The 8,970-nt window shown below is 57.1% G+C and overlaps 1 protein-coding gene across 1 annotated transcript in view; it reads left to right on the top strand.

Moving 5' to 3' along the window:
- The window catches only part of DNAH1 (dynein, axonemal, heavy chain 1), a 71,060-nt gene extending 62,299 nt beyond the window's left edge, over positions 1-8,761 (top strand). Inside the window, exons 62-78 of the mRNA XM_010136526.1 lie at positions 410-570; positions 674-899; positions 984-1,179; positions 1,783-1,934; positions 2,388-2,588; positions 2,939-3,079; positions 3,490-3,648; positions 4,073-4,204; positions 4,363-4,533; positions 4,975-5,154; positions 5,242-5,418; positions 6,178-6,348; positions 6,515-6,645; positions 7,017-7,161; positions 7,437-7,643; positions 8,030-8,264; positions 8,640-8,761. Coding sequence (XP_010134828.1) covers positions 410-570; positions 674-899; positions 984-1,179; positions 1,783-1,934; positions 2,388-2,588; positions 2,939-3,079; positions 3,490-3,648; positions 4,073-4,204; positions 4,363-4,533; positions 4,975-5,154; positions 5,242-5,418; positions 6,178-6,348; positions 6,515-6,645; positions 7,017-7,161; positions 7,437-7,643; positions 8,030-8,264; positions 8,640-8,761 — 2,907 coding nt within the window. The remainder of the gene's footprint in view (positions 1-409; positions 571-673; positions 900-983; positions 1,180-1,782; positions 1,935-2,387; positions 2,589-2,938; positions 3,080-3,489; positions 3,649-4,072; positions 4,205-4,362; positions 4,534-4,974; positions 5,155-5,241; positions 5,419-6,177; positions 6,349-6,514; positions 6,646-7,016; positions 7,162-7,436; positions 7,644-8,029; positions 8,265-8,639) is intronic.
- The last annotated feature ends 209 nt before the right edge of the window (positions 8,762-8,970 follow it).

Genomic DNA, 8,970 nt, shown 5'->3' with positions numbered 1-8,970 from the left:
GCTGAAACAGGTCTTATGTCTCGCCTTGGCAAATAGGGGCAGTGGGTGCCTGGCTGGGCTGTAAGGGGGCATCGGGCCAGGGTGCAGTGGGATGTGGTGAGTTTCTAGGTCTCTCTGGGCAGGCAGCACTGTTCTGTGCTTCTCTGTCTTGGCCAGGGCTCCAATGTCTTGGTGGCCTCCTGCACACTCTGGTCTCCTGCTAGCAGGCAGCTTTATCTGGGAGGCAGGGCCATGGAATACAGCTGCTCTATTCAGGTTCAGACCCTCACGTCTGCCTGGCAGCTTTGAGCTCCTCTGTCCAGAGAGCCATCAGATTGCCCTCACTGCAGAGCCCAGGGTACAGCAGGATGCCTTCCCTCACAAGAGGAGGCCATCCCAGCCTTCCTGTGTTTGTCCCTCTCTGGTACAGACCTATAAGCAGCAAGGCAACACTGTGTTGAAGCTGGGGGATGCCGTGATCCCCTATCACGAGAGTTTCAAGATGTACATCACCACCAACCTGCCCAACCCTCACTACAGCCCTGAGGTATCCACAAAACTCACCCTCATCAACTTCACCCTCTCACCCAGGTACTTTCAGCTGTCCATGCTGCTCATCCTCATTCCTCTCAGTCCTCAAACCTTTTGGCCCATAGCACGCCCCCCCACCCCATCTCCATGGCTTTTGTTGTAGTGGCTTGGAAGACCAACTGCTGGGAGAAGTGGTGGCTGCGGAGCAGCCTGACTTAGAAGAAGTTAGAAACCAGCTAATTGTCAGTAATGCCAAGATGCACCAGGAGTTGAAGGAGATAGAAGACCAGATCCTCTATCGGCTTAGCACTTCTGAAGGAAACCCTGTAGATGACTTGGAGCTCATCAAAGTGCTGGAGGCATCCAAGCTGAAGGCAGGGGAGATCCAGGTCAGAGGTGGAGGTGCTCTCTCCCTGCAGCTGTGCATCCCCTGCTAGCACTGCCCTAACCGTGACATCTTTTCTGTCCTCCAGGCCAAGGTAATGGTGGCAGAGCAGACAGAGAAGGACATCAACATCGCCCGCCTGCAGTATCTGCCCGTGGCTGTCCGCTCACAGATCCTCTACTTCTGTGTCTCAGATCTGTCCAACGTGGACCCCATGTACCAGTACTCACTTGAATGGTTCCTCAACATCTTCCTAATGGGGATCAGTAACTCTGAGAGAGCAGGTGCCTGCCCAGAACAGCCCCCTGCTGTCCTCTTCCTCACCCCACATTCCTGGACTAGCAGCTAGGATACCTGCAGAAGTCAAGGCAAGGTCCAGAGCTGGCCCTAGTTGTGTCCACATAGCAAGAGAAGATGTGGTCACAGCCTGCTCTCTGTTCTCTTCCCCACCTCTTCTCCGCTGCCATGTCTGACCAGGCGGGAGGGCTGTTAGTGCCAGGGTACAAGCCATCCTGGTAGCAGTGTGGCTCTGCTTGTCACCTCCGCACTCAGGTCCTGGCTGCCACTGCCAGGCCAGGAGCAGCTCTCCCTGCCCAGCAGTGCGTGTTAGCCAGAATGGTGGCGGCTGGGCCCGTGTGGGCTGCCGTGGGGTGGTGTGGACCCCCTCCCAGCGCTGGGGCAGTGTTTTCTTCCGTGTGCTGAGTCTCAGAGCCTTGTGCTTTCTCGGGGGTTTCTATGCCAAGTCTGTATTTGAGAGCAGTGTCTGTACTTCCTGGGCAAGGTGCAGGTGTGCCCCTATGACTAGGAACCAACAGCTGACATGGAGAGCACCCTCCACATCACGCCTAGCACCCACCACCCTTGTCTAGTTGTTGCCTTTTTTTCAGACACCCTGAAGGACCGAGTTACGAACATCAGTGACTACATCACCTTCAGTCTCTACTGCAATGTGTGCCGTAGCCTCTTTGAAAAGCACAAGCTCATGTTTGCCTTCCTGGTTTGCATCCGGATTCTGATGAACGATGGGCAGATCAATATGGTGAGCAAGTCACCTTGGTCCTTTGGTGGGATCCCATCAGAGCAACTCAGGCCCAGCCTGTTCAACCCCCTAGAACAGCCTGCCGGGTGGAAGAGGAACTTTGTTCCCTGGGGCCGGGGGCAGGCTGGTGGGCAAACCTGAGGCCTCTCTCTCCACTCAGATTCAAAGCTTTTCCTGTGTCTGTATGCAGAGCTGCCCAGCCTGAACCATCTGCAGCTTTTGCCAGACTGCTGCAAGGGTTAGCTAGTTTGGAGGAAGCAGTCAGGGATCAGAAGACACAGAAAAGCTAGTGCCAGCTGAACAGCGATGTTGATCTCACCAGACTCTCCAGTTCACCTACTCCTTGACGCACTCGCCTGTCAGCAGAGGCAACCACAATGTTGCTGCAGGATTTCAGTGGGACGTGGCACAAATGTGGCTTTAATCCATGACCACATTTTATCTTGTTCACAGGATGAGTGGCAGTACCTGCTGTCAGGAGGGACCATAAGGGAGACGAGGGAGAACCCAGCTCCAGCCTGGCTGAATGAAAGAGCGTGGGGAGACATCCTGGCCTTGAGCAGCCTGAAGAACTTCTCTGGCTTTGCCAATGATTTTGCAGCCAACCTTGAAGCGTTCAGGGACATTTTTGACAGCCCTAAGCCTCACAGGCAAGTGTCCTCTGCTTTGTCAGCTTAGCTGTGCAGCACCAGCACTGCTCCAGTGCAGTGCCACATGCGGCAGAGGACGGGGCATTGCCTTGTCTCCTCAAGGGTAGCCCTTGCCTGAGCATGTTGCTTGCCCAAAGCAGAGACACACACTGTCTCAGCACAGCAGTATTTGGTGCTTCCCCAGTGGAAGCAGCTCTGGCTTGTCTGCTGATGGTTTCCGACCTACAGCCAATGACCTCGGTCCTTGTGCCTTCTGAAACTGCAGTGGCTGCTTGCAGGCAACTTGGGTGCTTCTTGGGAAGCTGCAGGATCTGCCACATCCCCCCAAAATGCACCTAATTGCTTTGCAGAGAGCCGTTGCCGGGGAAATGGGAAGCTGAGCTTGATGCCTTCCAGAAGCTGCTGGTTCTGCGGTGTCTGCGGGGAGATAAGATCATCAACGCCATGCAGGACTTTGTGGCGCTGCACTTGGGTCAGCACTTCCTTGAGCCGCAGGTAACCAGCCAAAAGGAAGCACTGGTGGCGCCGGGAGTTGAGCAGGAGGCCTCAGCTTGATATAAGTGGGCCATCGGGTTTTTCCAGCTGCAGTGAGGGTGCTCCTGCTACTCCGCAGCCACAGTGCTCCCACAGCTGGGGAAACACTTAGTCGAGGGGTATCCTACCTAATGTCCACCGGTTAATTCCCACTGGGAGGGGCCAGGCAGTGCAGGCATACAAGGGCAGATGTTGAATGACAAATGAAAAAGTGTTTGCTGCCCTGTCCCTAATGCTGCTGGAGCAGAGCTGTACTGGCACCCAAAAGCAGCTGGTGCCTTGGAGAGGAGCTGGAGGCCAGGCAGGGTAAGGAGATGCTGGGAGTGGTGTCACTATGGCCCCTCCGCTCTGACCAACTTTCCGTGTTGCAGACCACTGACCTCTCAGTCGTCTTCAGGGAGTCCACTGCCACCACCCCGCTGGTGTTTGTGCTGTCCCCAGGCACGGACCCTGCTGCTGACCTCTACAAATTTGCTGAAGAAATGAAGTTCTCCCAGAAGCTCTCTGCCATTTCTCTGGGCCAAGGCCAGGTAAGCTGCCAGTGCCCACCTGGGGCAGCACTGTCCTGCCAGCACTCCCAGCGATCTCACCTAGCTCCAAGTGGGTCAAACACCCTTGTGGTACAATGAAAACACCATGGGCCCTTCTCACCAACCTTCTGCTAGCTGGAGGAGCCAGTTTGGTGAGGGGCTGCAGCAGTTCCCCCTATAGTGCCCTCTAACTTACTGAATCCCTCCCTAGTTCTTCCATTCCCTCCACCCTCCCACACCAGCCGGCAAAAGCTGTAAAAGGGCCTTGGCTGTGCCATCAGGCAGCAAAGATCCATGAGGGCAAAGCCAGGCTGCAGCTCTGGAATGTGGCCCTTCCACCCAGCAGCCGTCTCCCTGTCCAGCTCAGCAGGGCACAACCTGTGATGGACTAGGGTCTCTGAGCTCTTCTCATCTGCCTCCTCAGGGCCCCCGTGCTGAAGCCATGATGCACAATGCCATGGAGCAGGGCAACTGGGTCTTCTTCCAGAACTGCCACCTGGCTCCCAGCTGGATGCCTTCACTGGAGAGACTCATTGAGGGCATTGACCCCAACAAGGTGAGCAGTTTTACTGAGCAGAACAGGCAGGAGGCTGGAGTCCTGGGAGCCCAGATCTAGGTCGATCCCATCCACAGCTTCCCTGTAGAAGCAGAGGGTCAGTGCAGGAGCAGATGTGCCTGCGCCCTCTGAGCACTTGCTGCCTTCTGGATTTCCAGGTGCATCGGGACTTTCGCCTCTGGCTCACCAGTCTGCCGAGCAACCGCTTCCCTGCGTCCATCCTCCAGAATGGCTCCAAGATGACCATCGAGCCACCCCGCGGGGTCAAGGCCAACCTGCTCAAGTCCTACGTTAGTTTCAGTGATGACTTCTTGAATTCTTGCCCCAAGGTAAGACCCAGGTCATTATTTGGTTTGCTGTTCCCAAACCATGCCTGCTCCAGTGTATGCTTTCCACCTGGGTGTTGCTCCTCTCCCGGCATAGATGTTTCTCTCCACTAGAGCTCTCACATGCTAGAGAAGAGCTGGTGGTCTTTCTCATAAGCCCACATCTACTCTGAGACAAGCCAGTTAGCAGTTTCTCTTTGAGAAACAGAAGCAAGAGAACTGAAGAAGCCTGGTGTGAAGACCCTTGCAGCTCCCTTTAAGCAAAGGAGCAGGCCACAGCCTACCCCAGCAGGACAGCCTGACTGAGGTGTCCACCTCCCCAGGCTCCAGCCGGCACTGCTGAATTGGCACATCTCCTCTGCCAGGTCCCAGCAGGAGCTGGTCTCTTCCAAGGATACCTCCTCCAAAGCTGAGCACCTCTTTCCCGTACTCCCCTGCCCACAGGTCGCAGAGTTTAAATCGTTGCTGCTATCACTTTGCTTCTTCCATGGGAACATGCTGGAGAGGAGAAAGTTTGGGCCTCTGGGGTTCAACATCCCCTATGAGTTCACAGATGGAGACCTCCGCATCTGCATCAGTCAGCTGCAGATGTTCTTGAGCGAATACACAGACATCCCATACAAGGTCAGTGCCTGAGCTGGCCCCTCCGGTGGAGGGAACAGGCTCGCGATGCGTGAGCGGGTTGGAAAGCTGTGGCCGGGTCCCTCACAGGTTCTGAAGTACACGGCTGGGGAGATCAACTACGGCGGCCGCGTGACTGATGACTGGGACAGGCGCTGCATCCTGAGTATTTTGGAAGATTTCTACAAGCCTGAGGTTTTAACTCCAGAGTGGGCCTATTCCGAATCGGGGATCTACAAGCAGATCAGTGCCTCTTCTGACCTCGATGTAAGTACTCAAGTACCAAACTGCAGCTCGCAGATCCAGGGGCATCATCGCAGAGCAAAGGGGATCTGCTCCTCCCTGTCCAGCTCCCTGGGGGAGTGCGTGTTTGCAAGAACCTGGGGAACTTCAGCTGCTTTCAGAAAGCTGCATCTGTTTCAAGCCACAGGAAGAAAATCTTGTCCCTGTGCCCACGAGGTGGTAGCAGCTACCACCGGAGTTCCCCAGCCGAAAGCTTTTGTACTCTGAATCATTTTGGTATCACATTCCTGAAGTACCCAGGGAGCTCAGCAGCCAGCTCGCTGCCAAGTTGCCCCTTCTCAGCACATCTTTGCTCCTACACAAGTGCAGTTTAACGCCCCAGCCAGACCACAAATGATGGCCCTGGCCTCCATGCAGCCACCACGCCTGGCTCAGAGTTGCTGCCGCCCGTCAGCCTCTCAGCAGCCTTGGAGTCCTGCGTCAGCAGGCGCTGCTCAGGGCACGCGTAAGCTGGCCCTAAGTCAAAGCTGCGAGTTGCGTTTGCTGGCTGTGACACAGGACAAAGAGCTGTGTGAAAGTCAGATGAATGAATCTCAAACACCAAGACAAGGAGCATCTCCCAGCTGGGTTTGGCATCTGCTGGCTTTAGGATCTGCTGGGTTTAGCTTACCCAGCAACCCTGGCTTAGTCATTTCTTTCAGGCCAGGCCTGTAGCAGCCCGGGGGGCACCACGGCTTTGTCGCTGTGCTCTTGGCCTCACAGCCTGTGCGGATTCCTCCCCAGGGCTACCTCCAGTACATCAAGAGCCTGCCGCTCAACGACAGCCCGGAGCTCTTTGGTTTACACGACAACGCCAACATCACCTTCGCTCAGAACGAGACCTTTGCTCTGCTGGGGGCCATTATGCAGCTGCAACCCAAGACCTTCACGCTGGGAGGCCGCAGCAGGGAAGAGGTGGGTGCCCTTATCCCATCAGTGCTCCCGCAGCCAGCACAAACACCAGCTCTCAGCAGGTGCCACCCTGCCTGCTGGCTGCCAGCAACGGCAGTGCCATCTAGCCATCAGCTTCCCGGCACCCATGGCCAGGAGGATGCTCACCCACTTGCTGCCCTCCTTCCAGCTCGTGGAGGAGACCGCCAAGGACGTCCTGGCAAAGCTGCCTGTCCCCATGAACCTGCAGGAGGTGATCCACAAATACCCGCTGCTCTACAAAGAGTCCATGAACACAGTGCTGGTACAGGAGGTCATCAGGTAAAACCCCCGTGGGATCGTGTCCTGGGCTGGTCCCTTGGGGAGCAGAGGAGACGTGCAGGCCCCTGTTCCCTCCCTGCTCTGAGGAACCTCACTGCTGAACATGGCAGTGGAGTCAGCAGCCCACGCTAACAACTGTGTTGTCCCAGCCACAGCCTTCGGCTGATCCCTGTCCCGTGGGGACTGATCAGTGTCCCCCACCTCTACCATCAGCAGTTCGGGTCCGGGGGGCACCTGTGAGACCCCATTGAAGAGGAAGGGGGCTGGGGCTGCACGGAGGAGCTTCACTCCTTGTATGGAGATGCGTACCCACTCTGGGCGGACGTGGGCGATGAACCACAGCACTGGGTCACTCTGCTCTTTCTCTGTAGGTACAACAGGCTCCTGGAGGTGATTGCTGAGACACTGAAGGATTTGCTGAAAGCTCTCAAGGGCCTGGTTGTGATGTCCTCTCAGCTGGAGCTCATGGCCAGCAGCTTGTACAACAACACTGTCCCTGAGATGTGGAATGCCAAGGTAGGCACCCCAGCCAGCCCAGCTGCCCATGGGAGCTCACCTGCACCAGCGGAATGGGTCACCAACCTCCACAGCTGTACCACCACAGTCTGTCTCACGTGGAGCGGGCTCTCCCTCCCCTGGCATGGAGGTGTCTCCTGCCTAGTGCAGCTCACAGTTGTTCCCAGCCCTAGGCTGGATGAATCCCTGGGCTCTAGGCAGCCATCAGCAATGGGGCACAAGGTCTAGGGTGTCCCCGATTTGAGTTCAACAGCTTCCTCTGCGGTGCCCCCCAGGCCTACCCGTCACTGAAGCCCTTGGCATCGTGGGTGAACGACTTGGTGCAGCGAGTTGAATTCCTGCAGAAATGGATCAGCCATGGGATCCCCTCCGTGTTCTGGATCAGCGGGTTCTTCTTCCCGCAGGCCTTCCTCACAGGGACACTGCAGAACTTCGCCAGGAAGTCTGTCATCTCCATCGACACCATCTCGTTTAGCTTCAAGGTCAGTAGGTCAGCCAGAGGCTCTGGGTTTTTGTGGCATCTCCCTGTCCGGGAGGTGAAGCCCTAGCGGCACAGCTGCCCGTGGACCCCACCATCCCTTTGTGCTCAGACAGACCCACCCACACTGCCAGACACCTCCACATGGCAAATAGAGGCTTCTCTGCCTCCCTAGACCTGCTCACATCCCCCCCACCCCGGCCAGGTTTTGCCACAGGCTGCCCCACAGCCCCACCGTGTGCGATGCCAGGAAGCCGAGCCCACCTGAGAGCTGGGGCAGGCTCCCTTTCAGCAGCACTGCCTTAACCAAGAGCAGCTTAAGGGGGTCCCTGGGGCTGAACTCCCAGGGACACACCCTGAGCTGGGCCCTGGGCCCACTCCCCTGTGCAGGTGATGAAGGAGTCAGTGAGCGAGCTCACTCACCCGCCCGATGACGGCTGCTACATCCACGGCTTGTTTCTGGAAGGCGCCCGCTGGGACCCTGCTGCATTTCAGCTAGCGGAGTCACGCCCCAAGGAGCTTTACACTGAGATGGCCGTCATCTGGCTGCTCCCTGTCCCCAGCCGCAAGCCTCCAGCCAGCGGCATCTACCTGTGCCCCATCTACAAGACTCTCACTCGTGCAGGTAAGTGCCCTAGCCCGATCTCCAGAAGCAAGGAGGGTTGCAGCAGCTGGGAGGGCAGCCCAGGAGAGGCTGCAGCAAAGTGCTGCACACACGGGCATAGAGCGAGGCACTGTTGGACAAGACTATCCAGGGAGAAAAGATTTCTCCTGCCGTGGTCGTGGAGATGGAGCAGGCAGGCACCCTCATGCTGCAGCAGTGCCTCTGGCCAGGCTCTCCTCAAGCCTCTTTTCTCCCACTCCTGCTTGGCCTGTCACCTCGCACAGGGATGAGGCAGGGGGCCTCACACTGCTGGGTCACCGGTACCGGACTCCCTGGTCAGTGGGCAGCAGCCAGGGCTGCAGTACCACCCTCGTGTCCTTGCCTCCCCCGTTACAGGCACGCTGTCGACAACAGGCCACTCCACCAACTACGTGATTGCTGTGGAGATCCCTACAGACAAGCCACAGAAGCACTGGATCAAACGGGGCACGGCCTTGATCTGCGCCCTGGACTTCTAGCCAGGAACCCCACCCAGCCCAGGAAACCATCCCAGCCGGGGCCTGCACCAAGGTAGGCAGTGCAGGCAGGCAGCAGGAGCGGCTCCCCCTCTCCTCCTGGTCGCTGAGCCATGTCAATAAATTGAGCTCAACTCCACCAGTGTCACATTCATCTGGTATTGCAATCCCCACAACTACCTCCAGTTTTCAGCTCCACTGCAGAGCTGCCA

This window comes from Buceros rhinoceros, unplaced genomic scaffold (assembly GCF_000710305.1).
Source record: "Buceros rhinoceros silvestris isolate BGI_N320 unplaced genomic scaffold, ASM71030v1 scaffold24855, whole genome shotgun sequence".
Lineage (NCBI taxonomy): Eukaryota > Metazoa > Chordata > Aves > Bucerotiformes > Bucerotidae > Buceros > Buceros rhinoceros.
Note: the sequence above shows the minus strand (reverse complement) of the source record. Positions and strands in the feature narration are given on the sequence as shown.